General features: G+C 43.4%; 1 protein-coding gene across 2 annotated transcripts in view; it reads left to right on the plus strand.

Annotated features, from left to right (window-relative positions):
- BCKDHB (branched chain keto acid dehydrogenase E1 subunit beta) overlaps window positions 1-17354 on the plus strand; it is a 165525-nt gene extending 148171 nt beyond the window's left edge. The window contains exon 10 of one of the 2 annotated variants that reach the window (XM_072855353.1): window positions 17055-17354. In XM_072855353.1, coding sequence (XP_072711454.1) covers window positions 17055-17138 — 84 coding nt within the window. In that variant the 3' untranslated portion in view covers window positions 17139-17354. The remainder of the gene's footprint in view (window positions 1-17054) is intronic. The other variant, XM_072855351.1, reaches the window with a different exon arrangement.
- Window positions 17355-25193: the final 7839 nt, after the last annotated feature.

Here is a 25193-nt window from a genome sequence, read left to right on the forward strand (position 1 = left end):
CAGGAAGGAGGCCTGGATAAGTCTTGTTTGCTTTTCACTGGAGGAGAACAGCAGATGCAGCTCAACAAAAGGCAATAAAGGTCAGTGGTGCGGAGGAATTTCGTTTCCTTGGTGAGCCAGCACTGGTACGGCAACAATGGAAAGGCCAGAGGAAAGGTCGAGGAGAGAAGCTGGTGAAAACCCTTCAACAGGTAAAACATTGAAGCAGCGAAGTACCAACACTGTGCTTTCTGGTGGAAATAAATATGGATGGTAAGAGTTAAAACCGTTCACTTTGTCTCATAATATTGACAGAGAATAAGAGCTGAGAGAACACGCTGGGTTACGGGTCTGGAAATGTCTGAGAGAGCTGGACCACAGCCAGTAAGCTATGGTAGGAAAGCTGGTTTAGGTCAAGCACAAAGCGAAGTGGAAAGCTCACAGGGTCCTGTGGCCAACACGGGTCCAGAAAATGTTTGGGAAGAGAGGCCATGGATGACCAAGAGCATTGTGTCAAGAAAACGTTAACAAAGACCTAAATTAGCTGAAGATCAGCTGGGAAGAAGTAGATGAAAGGGCCAATGGCTGCGGTTTTGGAGAAATCATCTGCTGGGTTTATGAGTCACGGAGACCAAAACCAGATAGGAACAAGAACTGGGCAGTCACAGTTACAGCCTGCTGGGTCTGGGGATGAACCACTAATCTATTTTGCATGTACTGTATTGCTCATTCCCTCCATATTTTAATTTAAAAATAGGGCTTTTTACACCCAGAAAAATGAGTAATGCTTGTGAGCTTAATTCATACCACTTGTATCGCCGCTTCTGTGAATCTGGTGGCCAGCAATTTTAAGTGTACGTGGGAACCTTGGGCTGTTCCCTTGCTTTCATTTCATCTATTTACTATGCTTATGGTGAGACACTGGAAGTGGTGATGAGCATTGCAACACCAGGTTGCTTTTTCTGGATCCCACTGCATTGCAGCTCCAACTGCTTTCCTTTCCCATGAAGCCGTGGACTCCTGCACGCTGCGGTGCAGAGCTTTCTGTCCCAGGACAATAGCTGGAGAGGCGACAGCTCTCATGCACTCATGGCCAGATGTGTGCGCGTGGCTGCATCTGTATCTGTAACAGAATGGGATGCAGCAAGTTATGAACTGCGTTTTTTACGATGTGCTGGGCTTGCTTGGAGCCTGGCTGAGGACAAGCCTTTTCTGTCACATTCCTGAGAGTTTGGGGAGAGATTTCTGAGGGCCTTTTACAGGGTGTTACTGAAGGCCACCATGACACAGTAGTTTAAGTATGTGATACTGACTGTTTCTCAGTCACTAATAGCTTCATGGTGCCTGGCGGATGGGGACGCCAGCATGACTGATGGATCTGGTGTTTTCCATCGCTCCTGATGCTCATTGACTTAAAGGGGGAGGTCTCTGACGTGCTAGTGTTTTCCTCCTGTTTGTGTAGATAGTGGCATATCACATCTTGTGATTGTCATTTCTAATAACAGCACCAACCACGGTAAGCCTACGGTACACATAGGAAGACCAGTGGAAGAAGAAACAGTAACGGTGATCTACCTGGGCTCAGTTTCTACAGCTCTAGTTGACAAATTCATGATTTCCCCCAGCAGACAGAAGAGAAAGTCTTGTCAAAACATCTTTTACCTATAGGAAGAGGTCAGATCTATTTTTATCCTGAATGACACTTTGACACAGTCAGTCATGGGATGTTCCTGGTGACTGCAGTCCCAGAAATACAAGGCACATGGTTCCTTCACAGGTCATTTCAAATAGTTCAGCTGAACAGAAGTTTGGCTTTTCACTAGAAAAGGTCCTTTTCAATTGTCATTCCAAAGCAATGCTAGGAATGTGGTCGAGAAATGCTATGACTTGGACCGACTTCAAAATAAGTTCTAAATGTGTTTTCTGCATAATTATCTCTGCTTAGACCTAGACCTTTTTTTTCCAAAACGCTGATGGCAGTTCAGAGACCACAGTACATCTCTTTACAAGTGCAGTAAGCTCCCGGCCTGCAACTTCCCAGAGTCTGTCCAGTCACTTCCTTGCGCAAATCCCATCAAAGATGCCCGTAGCTCACCAAAGAGCTCAATTTTGCTTACATTTTTGTAATTATGCAAGAGGCACGGGATATGTCTCTCTCCAAGCACACTTATTTTTCTCCATATCAAAGATGCTTGTTCCCTTGTTCAGATCAAAGACACTTCTCAGTGTTAGAAGTTTCTTACATTAAGAACTAAGCCAAACAATTACAGTGTGCTTACTTGATACCTCTATCAAACGGTACCTTTTGTGTGTTCATTACTTTTTACTTTGTGCTCTCTCTGCTGTGTTTACTTTTTGTTTGTTTTCTTTTAACCTCAGAAGCACAGGAAGGCTGGTGCCAGACACCGCAGTACCTTCGGTATTCCTGTTGTAATACAGCCCTTTTCTTAGTTTTTTTTAAGTTTCATAAAGTGCTTGGGTACATATTCCATAAGGTTATGACAGGTATTTAAAACTGGATTCTGGGCTCCCATAGAGAGTTATATTAATGAAACAAGAGACTAAGTGCCCAGCCAGGTGGATGCAGCAGGCGATGGGGAGCTCCAGGGAGCTGTTTCTTACCGCACTTGGGCGTATTCCTTGGAGTAATTGCCTCTACGCCCTAGAAATTGCTCTGAGTGTCAGACCATATGCACTTCAAAAGCACAAGACTGTCCTTTGCTATCTGCTAATTAGTCAGAAAGCTCTGATAACACTGGTTAAGAAAAAAAAAAAGCAAGTAGGGCTGTCTGTCTTGGCTGTCTTGTCTCCTTCAGTGCAACCTGCCGAAAATATGGAGAGACACTGGTTTCAGCACCATGGTCCAGTGAATCAGCAAGGCCAAGCATATAGTCCCTCCCAGCACGTTCCTTAGCAAGTGAGGACAGAGAAGAGGGGATGGGGTCTCACGGAGCAGCAAAGTAGCTCTGATGTCCCCAAGCCTTCAGAAAATCTTTTGTGCCTTTAGAAAGGAAGGGCACCTGTAAGCAAAAGCCTCAGACTTGGGGGAGTCAGGTTTGAGCCTCTTCACTATTTTGGGCTCCTGGTGATAGGCAAGATAGTCAAAAGAGAGGGGGTGGCTTTCCCTCCCGTTCCTTCCCATGGTGCCCATGGACACTTTTCACAAAAGACCCCAGTGGGTAAAGCCCCAAAAGTTAAGTATGAAGTAGATGCTGATCATGGGACTGCTAAACATACAACACGAAGCGAGGCGTGAGGCAGGCCAGACTCCTTGCACCTCTTGAGCAGTCACAGCCTCTGAGCCCAGCTGCAGGAGAGCTACCAGCTGCAGACTAAATGTGGGCTAAAAAGATGTAGTCATGTCTTAGGATGAGACAGACAACATCTTCCTAGTAGAGATGGGGAGCATTAGCACAACTGTGCAAGGCTTTATGTATGATTTTGTTTAGAAAACTATTTCCAGCTCTGATCAGATGTGTTTTAATAAAAGATAAACTGGAACAGATGTGGTGAAAGGCTCTAAGGGTGATCAAGGCAGTGGGAACTCTATCTTCCACATGGAGACTGAGAGTGACTTGTTTGGCTTAATGATACAAAGAAAGCAGGACCTTCGTGAAAACATAATGATGTGAAATCATAGGGAGAGTAAAGAACTATTTAGGTTAAATGGCAGTGCTGATAGTAGAAGACAATCAGTGATGAAGCAAATTAGGTCAGAAGTGAGAAATTGTCTGGTCGCCCAAAGAATGGCATCTGGAAGGAGTTTTCTAACAAAATGGAGCCATGAGGAGTTGAGATGGCTTCAGAAGGACTTCGCTATGTGTACGGAAAAGTTTGTGTGACACTGGGGATGAGCCTTCACATCCCTCAGATGTCCTTGAACCCTCCCAGTGTGGTGACATGCCTCCTGCTGCCCCGTGTATTGCAGTCCCTGTGCGGCACTGGAAGGAGGGTTGCTTGTCCCTGCACACCCCTGAGCCTCCTCATATATTGTAACAGCACCTGGCCTCGGGCTGCATGTGCTGCCAGACCCATGTTACATTTCGTAGTGCTGGGCAACACAATGCCTGAGTCTTTTTGTGGCTCTAGCCTTTGGTCCCTGTACTGCCGCTCACCACTTGCTATAAACCAGAGCTGTTACAGCTGGGCTGCTTAGCAGAGGTGCTGGGAAGATTAATGCGTGAAAGATGGTGAAGTGCTCAGATGCTGCAGTCATAAAGGTCAAGTGAGTACAGGAGGCAAGCAGGCTGGGATTTCAAAAACTTAGAGGAAACTCTGCTGAAAGCCAGTGACACCTTTATTCCTGTCTCCCTGGGGAACTTTTGAAAATCCTTTGCTCTGACGGCAAAGAAACGCCATTTATTTGCAACCGCTCCTCTGAAAGTTTAGTGGGAAGAAGAGAGAGCGGATGCACTACCCGGCCGGTGGTTAGCGCGCACTGAGCAGTTCTCTTGCATTTCTATATTGCTCTGCTGTACACTCCATTCCCTCGCTCTGCCCTTCAGCATCCAACTACTTCTGCTCAGATTTTTGTTTGTCTGTGGTCTTGCAGAGCTGCTTGCAGCACATGCTGCTTAGAAAGCCGATGCCTGCAAAACAAAGCTAATTTCTGTCCTCTGCCTTTTGGAAGAGTGCATTAAAGCCTCTTCCCATTCCCAGTGAAGGCAGCTGAAGCTAAAATTATTATCCTCCAGATGTTCCCTCCCTCTGGCTGGAGGTCAGTCCCACAGTAATCAGCTGATCTAAGTTTATCCGTACAAATGTATACTTTCATGTAAACAGGAAAGAAAAGTGACACGGCGTTTGTGTAGTTTGGATATTGTTTGCAGGACTCCTGAGGGCTACTAAAGAACCACGGGCAAGCAGGAGTGGAATGACGATTGCTTCAATCTGGTGACTGTCTTCAGGATGTCACCTGCGTGTTTCTGTCAAACACCTATGTGGAGATTACACTGATCACAGCTCATATTTGGTGGTAATTAGGAGGTACGAGGAAAGGAAAGCAAAGGATCAAAACTAAATCATTCCCAAATGAAAAACAGAGCAAACTAGCTGGGACAGGTCTTCAGCTAGCTGAAAAAGGCAGCACTACACTGCTGCTCTCCTATCTCTGCGGTGTGAGGGGAACAAGCCTAGAAAGAACTCCTCTTTCCCTACCCGCCCCCTTGGGCTTTCTGCTTAAGTTTCGCTCTCAGAACTAGTTAATGATTTTCACCTCACTTTTGACAGAAGAAACACAGCCTGCTTGTGTGGCTCTGATTCCTGTTTCGTTTATCTCTGCATGTGTTGCATCTGTGGCTTTACTGAGGTTATTTCTCAAAGAATAGGTCCTGTGGTGCTCTAAGTGTTACCAAAGCACAGCTCTAAGAAATTAATAGATTTAGAGGATCTGGTCAATATAACAACAACAACAAAAAGACCAATTTCCTCCCATTCAACAGCCTAATCAGTTTTATCACAGGTCATGCATTATCAGCACTTGCTCTTTGATCAAGTTTGGGCTTAGAGGGTTGTCGTTGCTGTTTGTCTGCTTAATTCAATTACTTCTTTGATCACTTCTGAGAGAAGTACCTGGAGATTAAATTCCCATTCACTTTGTCTTGGACGTGAACAAAGAATGCATCAGCTGCAGAACTCACCTTTCCCTCTTTCCTGGGATCACAACAGCAACATGAAGTATGTATTTATTTGCACACACATGCCATTACTCCCTGCTGAAGGCTTTCAAATGCAAGAACAAATTGCTCTTTTGCCCCATGGACCCCAGTTATCTGCTGGGAAATACGAGAGCCCCCCTCACTCCCCCACAATGACACACACCTCTCCCAAAGCCTTAACTCAGACCCCACAACTCTGCTGCGCTCTTTCGTTGCAGTTGCATTGGATGTAACATGGACACACAGTCTGGTGTGAGGAGACCAGTGGTCAGATTTCATTCCTGATAGAGCCTCAGAAACAGCAGAACAATGGGTTCCCTGAAGGAGCTGCAGGCTCATATTTCAATAGAACTCCATAAAATGAGCAGTTTATGAATACCTGGGGCTGCAACGAACATCCTGCAGAAGATACAAGATGCTCTCAGGCAGCTCTGGCTTCTTTCCCTCCCAGGCCATTCAACAGCACAAGACCATTTTTCTTCCTTTTGAGGACACTTTGGACTAATATTTGGAGGAGACAGCTAGTAGGTTGTACTTCATTCCTTTCATCAGCTTCTGGGACCCTCTGAACTGGATGGCAAGAATAACAAAGTTGGTTTTTTTTTTTCAAGTCAGAATGTCTGTAGTGCCTGATTAATTATTTTTAATTAGTTATGAGACCCAAGGCTAACTGTAACTATATCTTGTTGTCTTGGTTATCGTGTCATTGTCATGTTGGTGGATATGATTTTTGTAACCAATAAGGACATTACTGTAACACATTGATCAGTGTGGTGAAGAAGTGCTTAAAGAACGTGTAAAAATGCAACAAAATATAGCAACATGTTTAAAGACCTAGTTCTTCAGTGATTGTCCCCAGTCTCATTTCTGGACATCATGCTATCTTGCTTTTCCTAAGCTGTGTGAAAATAATCAAGGCAAACAACAGCACTGATTTTAGCTATAGGAAACATTAATCTCACCTCTTGATGTATGTTTGAATGAAACTATGGCTTTGTAGGGCAGTTGTGTTCTGTTCAGCCACAAGCAACTGTTAATTAAGTCTCATTTAATCTCAGTCTGACATGACAGTCCACAGTGCCCTCACCGTGAAACCAGCCCAGCTGAAGATTTCTGAGCGCATCCCCACCCTCTCCAGCTCTTGGTTGCCCAACATGTTCCTGTCCTCATGGGCATCTTCTTACCTGAGGTTCCTGCCTCTGCCTTCTCATCTCTCTCCCCAGAACTTGTGGTGCCTATCTATACCCTTCCCACAATTTCATTTGTAAGGGGCTATTGCTATGGCCCCTTCCCAGGCCCTGAATTCACACCTGAGAAACTGGTCCCTGTGGAAATGTTAAAAAAGCCCATGTGGAAGGCTTTTTTTCTGCAGGGTTTTTTATTCCTCAGCAATGGTTTGTGAGCCTCATTTAGCTTGAACTCAGGTAAACTCCAGAGCTGTAGGCAGGATTTGGCATGATTAAAAATAACTTTTCTTCTACTTTCAGCTTGCAGCCCTCACCATTTCTATGGTAAGTTGCTTCTCTGTCTATTTTAGTTCATGTTTAATGTAGAATATACTTAAGAAATGTGGAAGACCATCAAGCCATAAAATAGTCCTTAAGTGAGTCACGAGGCCCAAATAGCTCTGCTGAAAACAAAAAAAAAGCTGTTCCCAGGCCTTAACCTCTCCATGGCCACCCACATTTCTCATGCACTGCCAGCACCTACCTACCCCCGCTGGACGTGAAGCTGCTGAAAAGTCCTATTCTGTGAAACGTGCTGAGGTCATAAGCATGACATAAGCATGTTTGATATGACCCATATACTATGACCCTTATGATTTAAGGGGTGTTACACATGCGCTAAATTCTTTTGTATGTGGAAGGACTTTACCAGCTGCTTCTGTTCTCTAATGAACTGGGGTCATGCTGCATCGCACCGGGTGTAGCCATATGGCTCACACAGCTTACGCTGCATTTCTTAGTCAGTTTTTCTTTTGCAAAGTAACTTGTGACATAGCATGATTTCCTCCATGAAGTTTTAATGATGCACTAATTGGCTTTTTCCCAATTGTTTTCCCAATAGAAAAAATCACCAAATCACTTTATTCAAAATGTAAGTACAGTTTCTCCTGCTGAAGCTCCCCCCTCCCCCCAAAGCCTATAAAATAAAAAATTCTGGTCTGTATTTTATTTCTTGCAGGTTTAACTAAAAGAAAGGTGTATATTTTTTCAAATCATTAAAATCTGCACTTTAGAATTAACTCTGTAGGAACAGCAGCGTATAACTGGTTTTGTCTAAAAATGTAGTTTAGACAGGATTTTAATTTAAAAAGGAAAACATTGTATAGCTAAATGAATAGTTGCAAAACATTATTTATTCTGGAAACATTTTTTTCCTGAGATTTCTACATGTTCATGCAATTCCTTACCTACAAAAATAATCTGTAATTTATTATTGAGCTGGGGCATTTTAGAAGATTGTACTCACATGGTAATAAAACATACTTTATCTTTCATTTACAGATATCATCAGAAAATAATACTGAGCTGGGGACTCTCATGACACATTTATGATTTTCAGCTCCAGGTTCAATTTGTTGAAGAAATATCAAGTATATGTTTTAAAAATGTTATGATCAGTATCCTGATTACCTTTTCCTTTCCGAAGTCATCCCTATCTATCCATCAGACTTCATGATGATGTTACAAAAATTATGCTAAAGGTTGTAGTGGCATTGTAAGCATTGTAACTTAGATTTTCGCAAAAAGAGTTATGACTTTCTTTTCTGCATGTTTAAAAGAGAAAGTTACAATAACTGTAGGCAGCAAGAGAGATCTATAATTCTGCATCAACAGGAAAGTCAACAGCAGCAGAGCTTGGGTGCTTGATGGTTTAAGGAAGCTTACTGTGGTTTCAGTATGTGCTGAACAGTCACAGAGTCAGACCAGCTCCAGTGATGCCTTAGTGCTGTTGTTGCCATCAGGGAAATCTGTCATCTTACTAACTTACTCACTGATTTTTCTAATCCTACCCTAAGTGAATATAGTCAATAAAAGGTAGGTTTGCTGTGGGAGATGTCCCTGTGGGTTTAAATGCTGCCGGTATGATGGAAGTGGAGCATGTTTCGTCCCCTGTCCCCATTCCCTGTCCTTCATCCCCCATCCCTTGTTCTGGGTTCCAAAGGAGGAGCCAGGATTTGGAGCCTGCCTGTCAGTGGGAGGGATGCTGCGAGTGTCACCTCCAGAGCTGCTTTTTGGGAGGTGTTTATCACAGCCAAATTCGTTGCACATGTACACACCTGGTCTTCATGAGTTAGGACATAGACTCACTACCCTAGTGGGCTTTCTGCAACTGGGGGGCTATTTATTGTGTTTAATTTTGATAAGGGATTGTGTAGGTAACAAACCCATTAACTTTTGTTTCATTTCTGTTTTTAAGTGAAAGGGGCTTGTTGGTGTCAGTAGACGTTTTGTGAAGTTGGCACTGTTTTGGGTACCGAGGGTTAAATCAAAACATCTGGCTGGGCTGGTGTTCTGAGGAGCTGCTGCAAGGCTGATTGTTTTTCAGGATGAAAAGAAATGATAGAGGGCATGGCAAAGTATTGTATGTATGCGTCACTGCGATTACCACGGTAGCATTGTCACCCTGGGCTGAACGCCTGGTCCCAGGGGAGACAGTCAGTGTTTTAGTGATAACTGTGAGGTTGTCAGTTCTGGATTGAGATCCATGTTTGTATAGTGTCACAAGCAGAAACGGACTGGGAATCTCTGCTGAGTCTCTCCTAGGCGTTTTTCAAAATTAAGGAGCCAATGCAGATTTCAAGCCAAATTCAGTCCATTTTTTCCCCTTTGCTAAACAAGAAAATAATACCTGAAGTAAGTGTGTTATAAAATCAGCGCTGGCAACATTGTGTTGCAAAGTAAAATATCCCATTACTTCCTATTAAACAATCATGACTTCGGTGTTGCAAAATGGAAATGTCATAACCATGCTGGCTTAATTACTAGAATACAATGAGGGATGTTGCGCAATTTACCTGAGGCATAAACTAAATAAATATCCTTTACAGGCAGATTTCGTCAGCACACAGCCTTGTTTGCAGTTTTTAGTTAAAGCAGAGCTCTTGGCTATTTAGGAAGGTCTTTATGGAGCCAAATGTCAAAGGTAATGACTATTTGCCTGGTTGTCACTGTTTTATCTACATGCACTCAGCTGCTGCAGCACTTTTTGTATGTTTCTCTTGCTCGTAAATACGTTCCTCTGCCTGTTGTTTATGAGGCTGGTTGAAACTGGACCCTCTGCATGCAATGCACGTGGGGTTACTTTATGGGGTCCCAGTTTCTGGGGCTCTGCCTTGCCACAGCTGGGAGGAATGGGTACAAAGCCTACCTGCAGACTGCGAGCTTCAGTGGCATTTGCATGTGCGATCTGGGAAACAACAGGCTACTAAACTTTGATTACATTTATGGGCATTTTACTGCTGTCAGAGCGATACTCCAGAAATGTCTTTTCTTTCCCCAATGATTTCATTGTGTTTATGCTTCTTGCCAGCATCTCGGATTTCATTAATGTCTTCAACTATAGAAGTGCTTCATGTGTTTGCTTGTAAATCTACCCAAAGATATCACTACTGCTTAGTTAAATGTGTAACAACCAAACATTCCTATAAAACGAAGCTTTAATTCTGGGTCTGATGAGCCTGAAATCTAATGAAATGGTTTTGGATGTATGAATGTACATTTATGAACACAGTCCAGACAGTCACCTGATATCAAAAATCTCCATCCGAGGAAGTGCCGACTGCACCCCTGTCCCTGGGGCTGCACTTTGTGGAGGGGTGGAGGGACGAGTTTGAAGCCCAGCTGGGACAAAGGGCTCCTACAGCATTTGCCAGTGCCAAAGGATGCAGGGGCACCTGCCCAGCATCCCTGCCTGCGGCTCCACGGTGGAGCAGTCTCACGGGGCTCAGCCCAGAGCTGCCATTGCTCCTCAGAGCCCCGCTGCCACACGGCGTAATGGGAAAGGTGGAGTTCAGCAAAACGGGAGGGAGGACGGCTCTCGGCATCACTCTCTCTCAAGCTGTTTATTTCCAAAGTGTCTCCATAGCCCCCCATCTCTCTCATTTGAATCCCTGCTATATTTTCAAGTGCATCCTGGAGCATTTTGAGCATGTAATTAGAAAAAAAATAAAGTTTTAATCAGGAAATTCTGAGAACGTGCTCATTAGTGTAAATGTTTGGATGTGGTCCTTGTTTAATACTTCACAGGGAAATTAGACATTCACCTTCGATGGCTCTCACAGTTTTGTTGGAAGAGAAACACCAGGCACAGAATGGGGAGACCTATCAGCAGCTCCTCATTAGTACGTCTTTGTACAGAAACAATCTGCATTACCTGGTGAAGCATTCACGCCTTCAGCAAAAACTGCCTTTCCTAAAAACGTGTGGGGATTGCAACACTGTTCTGTGGGGACTGCAACACCATTCATGTGTGTGCATGGTGCAGATCTACCTGAGGGGCAGCGGCCGTCAGCACAGGCAGAAATGGGAGAGAACAGAAGAGGTGTTTAGGTATCATCTGTGAAATACATGGAAAAGGCTGTAGCGCTCTGATTAAACTTAACCTCCCAATTGCGCTACGATCAACAACCCCACTCTGTACAGCACTGGTTAAACTAGGCAATGAGCTCCTGCAGGATGTTTACAGTAAGCTGAGTCACCCTCCAAGCTCCATCTCTAATGGGATTTCAGGCACCTACTTCACAAGAAGGCACTTAAATTTAGGTGTCTTAACCTTGAACTGCACCCCAGCCTAAAGATTCCCTGTGGGAGAAACAACAGCTTCTTGCAAGTGAGATTTTTTTTCCCAGTCTCTTTAAAATGCCTTTGAGCTCACCCAAGGGTGAAATCAAATAGAAATTAAATAAAGCCCAACAGGAAGAAATAATTGTGATGAACAATGACTTCTAATGACTGCCTGTAACCAAATAATTTAGCCTCTCTGAGCGGACCAGTTCCTTTCAAACTCTCCAGTGCGGCTGTCCAAGGCTCCCTTCACAAGAAGTGAGAACAGAAATAAAGGAACCTCTAAACGTTTCAAAAAAAACCAATGAGGGTTTCTAAGCTGCTGTACAATGTGAGATTAGAAGAAGGGATTGGTGGTTTTCAGATTGCAAGGAGAAAACAAAGAACCGGCTTTCCAGAGGCACTGAGCACCTGCACTGATTTTGACTGGTACCACACGTGGCTGGAGAGTTTGCATCTCACCAGGGCTGTTGTTTCTATGCCACGTGAAGTCCAGTGGATAGTGGGTAACAGTCATGTTTTTGTGTAGCCTGCTAGCACATTACTAGAAGTGAGTATGTCATGGTTTAACCCCAGCTGGCAACTAAGCACCACACAGCCACCCGCTCACTCCTCCTGGTGGGATGGGGGAGAGAATCGGAAGAGTAAAAGTGAGAAAACTCAAGGGTTCAGATAAGAACAGTTTAATAGGTAAAGCAAAAGCTGCGCATGCAAGCAAAGCTAAACAAGGAATTCGTTCACTATTTCCCACTGGCAGGCAGGTGTTCAGCCATCTTCAGGAAAGCAGGGCTCCATCACACATAACGGTTACTTGGGAAGACAAACGCCATCACTCCGAATGTCCCCCCCTTTCTTCTTCTTCCCCAGCTTTCTATGCTGAGCATGCCGCCATATGGTATGGGATATCCCTTTGGTCAGTTGGGGTCAGCTGTCCCAGCTGTGTCCCCTCCCAACTTCTTGTGCACCCCCAGCCTACTCGCTGGTGAGGTGGGGTGAGAAGCAGAAAAGGCCTTGACTCTGTGTAAGCACTGCTCAGCAATAATGAAAACATCCCTGTATTATCAACACTGTTTTCAGCACAAATCCGAAACGTAGCCCCATACTAGCTTCTGTGAAGAAAATTAACTCTATCCCAGCCAAAACCAGCACAGAGTATTACCAATGCTGTGGTGCAGAGTGAGTTGAGTAATGTCACAGCATCTCTTCAGTCAGAGCACCAGGTCCTTCATCTGTCATATGGGACTGGGACAGGTTCTGGCTTCTGATAGATACGCATTAGCTGTCCATTTTCTTATCATTGCATGTTTAAGGATCCTTAAACAAACAGTAATAGCCATAGCCACACATGGCAATAAAAGTGAAATGATGAGCTGTGCTTCTGACGAGCTTATACTGAAATTATACTGTACATGGGACACAGCAAGAGCAGAGAAACGGGAGGAAAGGGTATGGAACATCAGGGTTACAGCAATAAGTTCCTGCAGTTACTTGGTTTGGGCAGGTGCAGGGAGTGTCCTTGTCCCTCCTCTCCTGACAGCAGTGACTGCTGCTGTGATTAACTCCCTCAATGGAGAGCTCCTCTGCTGCTCGTGGCCGACAGCCCACCTCCCCACGGCACCTTGTACCACCTTCAGAAACTTCCACACCTCTCTGGCTCTGTAGTTTTGTGCCATACGAGGTATCTATTTCACCTACCTGACCTGAGTAGTGGAACCGATGTAAATGACTGTTCCCCCGTGCGCGGTGCGGTGAGTGAGTGCCTGAGTCCTGGCCAGCACTGCACAGTGCGGCTTGTACTCGCCTTTAACTTGGTTTTTATGAGATGTCTTCACTATAACTTTCTGATTTAGATAGACCCCAAATTACTTTTTTTACACTAAACCCTGCCTTATAACTATGTATTTTTTTGCCAGCAGGAAGAATCTGCATCCTTAACAATAGTGAAACTCCAGGGCTGCATGTTACCTCTGCTTATTGCCAGCGAAGCACAGCTCTGCTGGGACAGCCCAGTGCGGCTGTGCACGTCCCCGGCTGCCGGGGACCTCGGCACGCTGGCTCGGCATGCTGGCTCCAGACCACTGCTCAGCTTGGTGGCAGCTGGAGGCACTGGTGGCATTTGCCGGGGCATGGTTTAAAACATCTGCCATGGTTTAAAACAACCCCAGGCTAAGGCAGCCACTGGATGGAGCCCCATCGTGGTGGTCCTTCCCCCTCACCATCGCTTCCTTCGTGCACTGGGTGCGACGGCTCCTCTTTGCTGCCTAACCTCACATCCCTCACAGCAGGACAAAACCCAGACGAAAATATCACCTTGTTCGTACATAATAAAAAAGTCATTTTCACCCTAAACCAGGACTAGTTTTGCTCTAAAGCTGGCATGGTCTCAATGGAAAATGGGCCTGATACTGCTTTAACAAAATGTGCAGAAGTGAACCCATTTGTTTATACTGAGCTAGGAAAATCCCTTTACTTTGCTGTAGTTACAAATGTTTTTCACACTACTGTTCAGGACTTCTGTTTTTTATGTCTGGCCTAAAAGACAAATCTCTCCCGCCATCGAGTACTTGTTAACCCCATTTATGGGAAATGGTTGCGCACTGAGTCAGAGGGAAGAATGACACTTATTGAATCACCAGCACCAGCGTCCCATGGGTTTTCCTTGGAGGCCTCTCAACTAAATATTAGCTAGGAAAACACAGGGCCATAGGGACTGCCACACCGACTGCAGCCAGCAGCTCACCTATCGTCGTTCTGTCCACACAGACGTGCCTATAACCCATGGAGCCCAGGCTCTGCCTTGGCGCGAGGTCAGGCACCACAGGTTTGCATCCAGAGCTTGCATCTTACTGCACATTAATTCTTTCCAAGTGGCGGATGATGTTCTATCCTCGGCAGCAGCCGGCCTGTTGCTCTCCGACAGCAAATTAAAACACTTCCAGGCAGCGTTCGCTGCCTCTCCCCCTACCCCGGCTCTGGCTCCGGCAGGGGCAGGGGCTAACAGCACCAGCAAACAGAGCTTCCCTGCCCCTCGCAGCCTGGGCTTTTCCCTTTGGGTGCAATGCTCACCAAAGGTGTCCTTCCAGCATGGGCTTTGGTTGTGGCACACCACCACTCCTCTCCCTCTCCATCCTTGCTCCCCCCTTCTGAGGAGGTAAGTTATGGCATCCCAGAGCTGGGGAGGAGGAGGAGGACAGCTCTGGAAAGCAAAGTGCTGCAAGCAAAGCTGGGTGTCGGGGCATCTGAGACCTCAGAGGGCACGACTGGTTGCGTTGGGGGAGTCATTTGTGCACTGAACTTGGTTTCATGCCTGACTGATCTGGGCAAATCATGACCAAGAGAGGATCATGGTGTGTCTCTGAGTCCTTTACATCCTCACTTCTTTCTGGGCTGCCAGGAATTGGGGTGTTCACACTGGCTCAGAGGTCAACCTCTGACTCAGGTCTGGAGTGAGAAGAGACATTTCCATGTAGAAACAAGCCCTTTCCACCATCAAAATGGGTGAAGCTGACTAGGTAGGCTGGGTAGCTGCAGAAGTGAGTGCCAAAATGGATATTTATCAATAATTGCCCAGAAGAGAACATTTTTCTTAGTCTGAGATCACAAAGCATGTTGATACTCTAAAGAACTTTTTTATCCTGAATTTTAAAAGTGAAAAGCTGCTTCTTTAAAAAAAAAAAAATCCTCTCTGCTACTGACTTATGTGTGTCTAGAAGTTTGTTGTTTTCTGCTATGTAATAAAATAGGCTGTATTTGTTATTCTTTTGTTGCACAGATGCCTCTTTAAAATTTCTAAGAATGCTGAAAAGACTTGATGGCAGGATATATTTTATGCAATCTGGATGCATCCATTACACAGGAGATGTATTCTATAGTCTCTTATGTAGGCTTTGCATTCTTTGTTTCACCTGAATGTGTTTTAAAGTGCAGATAACGGTATAAAAGACATTCAGATGAAACTGAAATGCGTGTGTGCAAGAGCAAACTCTTTCTCTGCGTGTGTGTGTGAAGGCAAAAGAGAAATGGAGAAATGCCATCATTCACCACACTCAGCAGGTGTGAAAACTGCTCAGATCTTTGCCCAGATCCCAGTTGCCTCCCAGATTATGCCAAAATACCACCAAGCACACAAGTCAGGAGTGCTGAAGGAGTTTGCGGGACTGAAGGGTGTCATACTCCCGTCAGCCGGCAATGAATCAATTCAGCAGCCTCTGTAAATCTCAGCAGGAGATTTTGATGTGTGGTCAATAAGGGCTTGATCCAAGCCAAGGTACCTGATGCAGATTATATTCCCCTTCTCTCCTGGAAGAGTCTTTGAACTTGGCTCCAGTTATGTCACCAAATTTCTGGCAAGGTCAGGCGTTTCATGGCTGCCCCCTGCCAAATGAAGGTTATCCCGATAGACCATTTTCACGTGCAGAAATGACAGTCCTTCTTCCTTTGCTTTGCAAGCCATTGCATAGTGCTGGCAATTCAAAATGACTTTTCCAGTGCAGCTCAAACCTGGGCACACTTTAGTGGTGTGTGAGGCTCCTTAGTACTCTCTCTTACGAGGTCCTGTTGTTAGGCACCAATAATTTTGTTAAATTCTAACCATTTGGTCTGACATTTTCCATCCTGGGCATTGGCCTCAAGCTTTTTGGTTTGTTTTTTTGTCTGTTTTCATAGGAGGGTGAAGGAAGAACTGGAAATTTCAGCAATTTGACGTGATTCCTGGGCAATAATTTCCAGGAAGGAGGCTAGAGGAAAATATACTGATTTACCAGAGGGATGTGGGGGGTGAAATCTTGTGCCCTTTCCCTTGAATGAGGGCCATACATTTGGGATGGTCGCAGTGCTACAGGCTGGGTGAGAGATGGTGCAGGAGGGGCAAGAGAGAGCCAGGGGCTGGGAGGAGGAGGGCTGAGATCCAGCTCTGGGCTGCTGTATGGAGCGAGGTCTAAGCACCTTGGCGAACCCTGGTCTCATGGACCCTATGAGGCTGGCAAACACGCACTTCTTTTTTCTAGGAGGGCCAGGTCCAGTTATACTGCAGAGCTCCTCGCTGTCTGTATTTTACAGCCTTTTTCCCCAACCCCAGCTTTGAATAGTATATTCATAGACGCTAACCTCTCTCAAGCCAACGGCAGTGTTTTCATTGATTTAACATAGCCAAGGTTTCAAGCCAGGTCCCAAAAAATAAATAAGAGATGATTTTTTTCTCAGTTCAATGGGGGCTAAACCATAGCATCTGGAATATTCCTCTTCCACCCTCTCTCAGGACTGAAGGATTGAGCATATGTTGTGCAAAGTTTAAATCAGACAAATATTATTAAAAAAATCTGTTGTGTTGGCTGTTGCTGGAGAATGATAACAAGTCTTGGCTATTAAATCCAGCGTGAGAGAGGGTTTGTCCTTGGTTTCAGAAATCTGACATGCCTGTGGTCATAATGTTTGCAACCGTTTATCGCAGGTGGTCAAGCAATAACAGTTTCACAGGGCAGACTTTAATCGTGCAGAGAAGCAAAGTAGCAGTTTCAGGTCTTCTTAAGCAGATTAAGGAAGAGCTGTTCTCCAAGAAGCCCTAGTTGTGTTGACATGTTCTCTCTTTGTTGACTTTTTTGTTTTATTTTTCTATTTTATGTTTCTCCAGAGTACCGAGGTCTGGCTGCCGCACAGGATTCATGAAGCCTCTGAGACTGTGCAGCAAATCCTCTTGGCTTTGCTGTCTGACTGATGCACCTCCATCTTCTCATCACCCAAAGCTGACAGGCCATTTTACCTCCTGGCCTTCTCTTCAGCACATTGGCAGGGATCTTGATGTGATTTTCCACCTCTTTAGTAGCTAAAGGTATAACATAGCTTGTATTATGATCTGTTCTTTTCTGTGATCAGTTTTTTTGTCTTTGTAGAGGGCTTGTGTATCAGTGGCTCCAAGCTCTTTCCCACTTTCTGCATGCATCTTACTTTTAATTTCTTGAAGAAGGAAATGACTTAGTTGCAGTTGCTGGATTTAATAAAGACATCTGGGTGATTTGTGATGACTTGGATATTGTCCTGGTTTTGGCTGGGATAGAGTTAATTTTCTTCCTAGTAGCTGGTATAGTGCTGTGTTTTGGGTTTAGGATGAGAATAACGTTGATGATAACACGCTGATGTTTTAGTTGTTGCTAAGAGGTATTTACACTGGTCACGGACTTTTCAGCTTCCCATGCTCTGCCAGCTGCACAGGAAGCTGGGAGGGGACACAGCCAAGATAGTTGATCCAAACTTGACAAAGGGCTATTCCATACCATACGACATCATGCTCAGTATAGAAACTGGGGGGAGTTGGCCAGGGCGCAGCGATCGCTGCTCGGGACAGGCTGGGCATCGGTCGGTGGGTGGTGAGCAGTTGCATCACTGTTTTTTTTCCCTGGGTTTCGTTTGTCTCTCTCTCTCTCTTATTGTTTTCCTTTTCATCACAATTTATTATTATTATTTTCTCAATTATTAAACTGTTCTTATCTCAACCCACAAGTTTTCTTACTTTGGCCCTTTCCGATTCTCTCCCCCATCCCACCGGGCAGGGAGGGTGAGTGAGTGGCTGTGTGGTGCTTAGTCGCCGACTGAAGCTAAACCATGACAGGTATACAGGAGATCATACTAAAGTCTCCTTTGGAGATATTTTCAATGAAAGCGTCCACATAAAAGGACTCAGGCCATGGGGAAGGGTTGTGTAAGAAGGTAAGAACAGCCATATAGGATCTGACTGCTTTCTCAGGCTGGAGACCCTGCTGGAGACAGGGTACTGTACCATATAGACCCTTGGCCTGGCCCAGCATGGCCAAGCTCACTTGTGCTTCAGCACGCTCAACATATTGCAGAAGGGACTTCTGCAGCTGAATGACCTGTTGTACAAAGAAACATTTTCTTTTATTTAGCTTCAGCCTGCCCCTTTCTCCTCTCAGCTGATGCTCCTCAGTTCATCTATTGGAAGAGATGCAAAAAATTTATCAAGTGTGGAGAGAATAATCAGCAGCTATTGAGAAGGTTTAAACATAAAAGAGTCGTTAACATTCTGTTCTACTAAATTTTTGATAACAATATCAGTTTCAGCAACATTCCCAGAAGCATGAACGCATCTTAAGAATGTTCAGATTTCAAGAAGTCATTGAGATGACTTCCACCACACACACACATCTTGGTTATTCTGTTTACAGTCAGTGCCTGTTGAGCCTCAATGTGCCCACAGGCTGCGGGTCTGCAGGCAGCAAACTTGGCGGCTGTTTGATCCTTTCCCCCTGCTTCATCACATCTCCTGCTGAAATGCACTGTGTGCAAAGGGGATATAAGACACAGCAATTTAGGTTGCATTTTGGACTGAAATTAATTTATTAAATGAAATGACCATGAGCTCATATGGACTACACTATTTTGTTCAGTTTAAACGGGTATTTTATATTATATTACTTACATATAATGGAAAAGTACACTGTTCTACAGGTCTGCCTATTTTCCTTTCTCTCTCTGTACAGACTACTCACTCTGGGGAAGTGGTTTAGGAACCCTAAGTAAAGGTTAAGCAGGTTATTTCTGTATTATGTGACTACTCTAGATTAGTGCATCTCTAATTTATTTAAAAGTAAGTCTGCATTACTTTCCTGTCACTCATAAATATTGATAGGTACTATTTGGCTAAATAAATAATTAGGACAATCAATTTCACTTTGGAAACCATCTGAAGCTGCACTGGCTAATCTCTCATCAGCTAATAAGTACTGGCCAGCTGTGTTTGGCAGTGTCTTAAGAAATCCAAGGATGGGGGCACTTCAGATTTAATACAGTGTGCTTCTATTATTCTGGTTTAATTATTAACTTCATATGCAGGCATTTTCATCAGTCAGTAAGGGGAATGTTTATTCTTCAGTGTTGCCATTTGGAGTACTGTCTGTCATCCAGGGGAGCTGGTCTAAGGAAATGTAGGTGCCTGGGGCAAGGAAAACAAACAGGTTCCTACCTGCTGCAACAGTGAAGGAAGAGGAAGAGACAGAGATTTGTCTCTAGTCAATTATTGCTCTTCTGAGGGCTTTCCCTGAACTGCAGCAATCCACACAGCTCAAGAGGCAGCACGTGTATGTGAGTTTTGGGAACACGGGTGCATTACCCTGGGGTATGACAATATGGGCTTTCAGTGCATGTCATCTGCTCTATAGCACCTGTGCATACTTCGCTCTGCCTTTAATATAAAATAACTGAGTCATCTTTACTGGGAAAAATAACTGGGGACCAGCTTATGTGGAGTATCTTGGCATACGTTCCCCTTCATCCCCTTTATCAATCATATTCCATCTGTCCTGGATGAGTTGAAGTTGCCATAGAATCTTGAAAAGTTAAAGAAAAATTTTAATAATAAATTGCAATACAACGAATAATCTTGCCAGGTACTTGTTCTCACTAAGAAAGTCTGAAAAAACTCTTTCTAATACATTTGCTCTGATTCCAATTGCAGCCTGCCTTGAACCGGAACAGAGCAGAGTTCTGGTGTTCAGCTACAGCTCAGCTCTTAGGAAACGCCATTTCTCAGCTCAACTGCCATCTTCAAGAAATAAAAAATTCCCCTGCTATTTCAAGAAGTAAAGCAAATATGTATCCTTACTGTTGGCACAGTGCAAACGTACACTTAGCTAGCATAAAAAAAAAAAAGAGAAAAAAAAAGACAACACCACCTTCCCATCAGAAAAAGAGTACTTAAATTAAAAACAAATACATTTGTGCAAGTTATCTTCTCAGTCTTTCTATGCTAAAGTCAAATTTTGAAGGATTCAAAACAACATAACATTTTTTAATCTTTTATGTCACGGACAAAACCTCCCTAGGAGCCATGTTTCGTGTTTCAAGGAGTGCAAAATGATATTCTTACTTCAGGAACATATTTTGTAAATGCGTTAAAATAAGGAGGGTTTTACTGTGAGTCATTAGCCAAATACAATTTCTGTTAGAAGAATGGGTTGTGGAGGTAATACCTTTGTAATTTGGGGTTAGATTACTTGAAACCATGTTCTTACCAGAATATAGTCAGACAGCAATTTCTTTTGTTTGCTGGAAAACTGAGGCTTTAGTAGGATGGAACAGGGCTCAGGTTATTTGGTTGTTTTAATTTCTTTAACAAATCTGAATGGCATGATAAGGGCAAAAATAAGTGTCCAGAGTCAAAACAGGAGGGAGCAACTCCCTCTGGTCATTCCTTGTGTCTGTTCCCACAGTGGCCTCCAGCAAGAGGTAAGAGCAGTTGCATGTAAAGTCCTGGCCAAGCCCCATCAATCCACAATGGAGTATGTTCATTGAAATACATTTTGGGATAGTTTTGCTGCCAAACACTAACAAGTATTTGCATTTTTTTTTTTTTCATTCAGAACCTTAGCCAGATTTGGGCAGCTTTTCTTGGGCATATCATTTGTGCCCAGTGTTAGTGCAGCCTTTCTGCCAAATTTCAAGCCTTTGATACAAGAATGGGAGGCAAAGCTAGAACTTTTCAACAAAGGACTAAATTTTCACAGAGTAACTCAGGTATAGATACCATTTCTAATTCGTCTATTATGTGTGACCTCCAGTGTTTTCCAAACCTCTGTTGTTGTATTCGACCACAACTTTTTTCATTAAAAGATTCTTTTAGTGCTTAATTGTATACATCTACATCTGAATACACATAGTTACATCTGATCCAATGTTATTTTTACGTTTTGGAGGAAACTAAACTTGATTACAAGTGTTTTATTCCCTTTCCCTATACACTTTAAAAGGCAGTGCATGCAGTTCTGCATGCAGTGAGGTGACAGACATATATTGTTACAGACATAAGCACTTTTCAAATGAGTATGAAGGAAAGCATTGTCTTCGCTGTCAATATAGTGTCGAGACTGATTGTATTTTAATTTGATGTTTGCCACCTGCATGTCTCATAAAAAGCACTAAACACCAAACCAGGAGAGAAAGAAAAACAAATCCCTGACTTCTTGCCTTGCCATAATAGAGTTGGAGTTATTTCAGGAACAATCTGGATTGCTTTTCCCTGGGATTTAAAAATATACGAGAGACCGTGGTTTCCAGAAAAGAATCAAATGGAACGAAAAGCCAGCACTGGAAGAGAAAGACCTTTCCCAGATGCTGAGTTGTTTTTCACTGGGTTACACTGGTTTAGACCTTGAGAACATGGCGTTCTACCGACTGCGATAGCTCCTCCTGTGGCTAGTCACAAATCCACACCTCCCAGGGAGAAGAAATCTGTGGAGACTGAAGAAAATTCATTTCTGAGAGCAGTATGTTTGTTAGGGAAGCACAATATAATAAAGCAAAGCATTCCCATCGTCAGCCGCTGCTAACAGTGCTTTCTATTGGGAAGGGCTGATAATGATGTATCAGCAGCACCAGGTCCACAGCATCGTATTTTTCCTTCAGTGGGTGTGAAGGACAAACTCAGGATGACTACCAGCAGTGTAGGGTAGGCTTTCCTACTCCTAATAGGGTTATTGATGAGCTTTTTCCTGTTAACAAACATCATAGAAAATCATCCTGTGATCCTCCTTAGTGTTGCTTGAGTGCTAAATCCTTTGCTTCACAAGTTCTTCTCAATTTTTGCTAATTATATGGGCAAAACCTGTGCTCAAGCTCTTCTTCCTTCTCTTGATGTGGGTAAAATGCACCTGACAGGGAAAATGGTGATGTTCTGTCTGGAGGTTTTGGGGGCAACTTGTGTTGCAGCCCTGAGGATGTAGGTCTTGTTCCACTGACTCTGCTGTTGTCTTGTCCCAGCGGATGGCCACCTGAGGTACTCTGACTACCTCCTTTCATCGTGGGTGTGGTGGTAGTAGAAAAGAGGGGGAACCTATGTATGGTAGAATCCGCTAACACAGACAGCCCTGACATGGATGATGACGTATCACGCATTTGGGATAATGAATTTGGTTTGCTGAATGCATCAAAAACAGTACAGTGGATCATGCACTCTTTTTGTTCCATGAGAACATAAACCCACTTATTTTATAGACTTGGTTGGGTTACTTCTCAAGATGAACTTAAAAGATGCATTCAGGTTATAATCCTCTTGAGCCTGGGAAGCCTGATGCTGACTTGTCTTCATCTTGTTGTGATGCTCAGGACAGCCAGTCATGGGTCTGGATCCAATTTTAATAAGCACTTTACAAATATAGAATAAAGAGCTTCTAAGTATGAGGCAATAGATGGATACAGTCTGAGCAGGAATGAAAAGATATGCCTTAGCTTTATAAGCAGTTATAATAGCGTTGCCACTTTTTTTTTTTTGTGTTGGCAAAAGACAGCTTAAGGAAGGATTTGAAGGATGATAATGAAGTAACTATCAATCTGCACTCTAATTACAAGCATGCAACATGAAACCACAGTACTGCTTCCTTCTAGTGGTTTGGGTTGTCCAGCGTCTGGAAGATAAATGTCTTTGTTTTGTCCGGAGCTTTCCTAAAATCAGAGACTGTGTTCCAGACAACGTGGTTAGCAATCGGTGTTTCAACAGAGGGATTCCTGACATGAGAGGGCTGCTTTGTGATGAAAACTGGTCTGTCTTTCGCTTATGCAGCGGTTGATGACTGATTCTGGGTTTTGACCAGCCTCAAAGCCCATTGACTGCAATGGACTGGGGTTAGACCCTGAGCTCTGCTCTGTTTCCCAAGGCACTGAGTCTGTTCTCAGGAATTACATGCTGTGAAAAGTGTAAGAGGTAAGTGGGAAGATAAGGCAGTCCATTTCTTAGGATAGTTTTCCAATTCAAAAGAAAAAAAAAAGTCCAAATCTTTCTTTGGTGGGGAAGGCAAAAGTCTTGGGGAAGAAAAGGGGTTTGCATGAGACAGACAAGACCTCAAAGCAGGAAAATTGCCAGCAATTTTTTTCCCCCTTTTAAGTCTGGTGCTTTATTTTTGTTAAAAGCTTGGGGTTTTTTTTAATCAGATGGAGTGCACATGGGTCGGTTTCACTGGAAATAAAATTCCAGCAGAAAATTAAATTATTTAGACTTACTGGTGTACAGAAGGCAGTAAAAAATGTCTAAACACCAAATATGCCAATAATAGCAGTACAGTATGAAATGTCCAACAGAAAACTCCAAATCCTGCCTAAATATCCCACATCACCAAGTTTACCAAACTGTCACAAAACTAATTGTGCCTTGGTAATTTAGTGGAAACAATAACAGTGCCCTGCAGCAAACCCTGTTGTGTACCAAGCACAGTGTTGCAGATATGAGACTGCGTGGTCCATGTCTGGGGCATTTGTGCACTTGCTGAATACAGCTATTCCATGAGTTCATTTTTAAGAAGGAAAACTTTATTTTTAACTGTTGCAAATATTAAGGGGATATTGTTTTTTAAGAAATCATGCGTTGTGAAACTTTGGTGATTGCCTTGGTTTGGATGCAACACGAGCTTTCTTTCTGAAGTGAAACCACTCCAGAGCAGAGTCAGTACAGCTTTGTCCTGCATAATATAAGTAGATGGGAGGAACATACCTTCTCCCTTTGATCACAAGAAATTTTATAATCTGGATTAGCAGTCCTGTCTCCTTATGCTCAGGGTTGGCTTGCATCCTGACTGACAGACATTGGAGGTCTCATTGCTGTTGTCTGAGTCTGTCTGAGCCTGCCCCATTGGGACAACATCTGTCCCAATGTCTTCATGTTGTCTTCACGTTCCTTGTTACTGCCAGCCAGGAGTTTTGCTGCTGTTGCACTGTTGTTGGTTGTTGGTATGGACCAGCTAACACCTTTTCTATGATATGCCATCGAAGTGTGTTAGGGTGGAATGCTTCATCATGAATGGCCACAGAATAGAATGGCCACAGAATAGAAATGAGAAGATGTTTTCTGGCAGCAAAACAGTGAGACCCTTGAAGAAAAGACAAGTAAACTGAACCTTGTTTTAGGCTGACATCTGTTTTAAAACAGGATACCAGAAATAATTATTTTTATTTGAAACTTTTCAGAGTTTCAAATTTTTTGGTTTGCACCTTCAACAAATAGAAAATTCTTTATCTTGTAAAGATAGAAACACATGGTGGCTTTTTGATTTTACTTTATAGAACTGAATGACTGCCCTGGGTATTCTCACTTTTCAGAATCACTTCTGTGGGAAACTATGCATCAGGAAATAATCCTTTGCAAAGCTGAAGATATAAACTTGGCTTCCTGCTCTTCTTTTTTCTGATATGTTAGATTTTGTTTTGTTATTCTCTTCAGCCTCATTTATGTCATTTTCCTTTTCCCTTTCCATCCTGAAAAGGATGAAATTTTTGGAAAAATTTTGTTGCTCTTGTTTTTTGAATTGTGTAAACAGAGATGGAAGGGCTGGGTTCCAGTTCCTAGTTTCATTTATTAAAATGTACAATGATAGCTGACAATCCCAAAGGATATAATTGAAATCAAAACTCTGAAATGGTTTTAAGGCGTTTCTAGCTAAGCACTTGAAATTTGTGTGGCTATGTTGGTAGATTTGTCTTGTGGTGTCAAGTCATTGACATGGTGCCCTGCAGAAAATAAAAACAATTAATAAATGGATTTCCATTAAAATAAAAAGACCCTTTTAAAAAACAATAATATTTCATAAAATATTGTTTAGAGGTCTTTCTGCAAATTAAATAATTTTCTAATGGATGAGGATGCCAACTCCCCCACCCCCCAAACCTGGAATCTAGGTTGCCTTGGTCTAGGAAGTTTCCTGTCTTAGAAATCTATATAACTAGATAGTGATGAGATAGTGATTCCTAAAAAAATTCTATGATGCAACACAAA

Source organism: Ciconia boyciana, chromosome 3, assembly GCF_034638445.1.
Source record: "Ciconia boyciana chromosome 3, ASM3463844v1, whole genome shotgun sequence".
NCBI lineage: Eukaryota > Metazoa > Chordata > Aves > Ciconiiformes > Ciconiidae > Ciconia > Ciconia boyciana.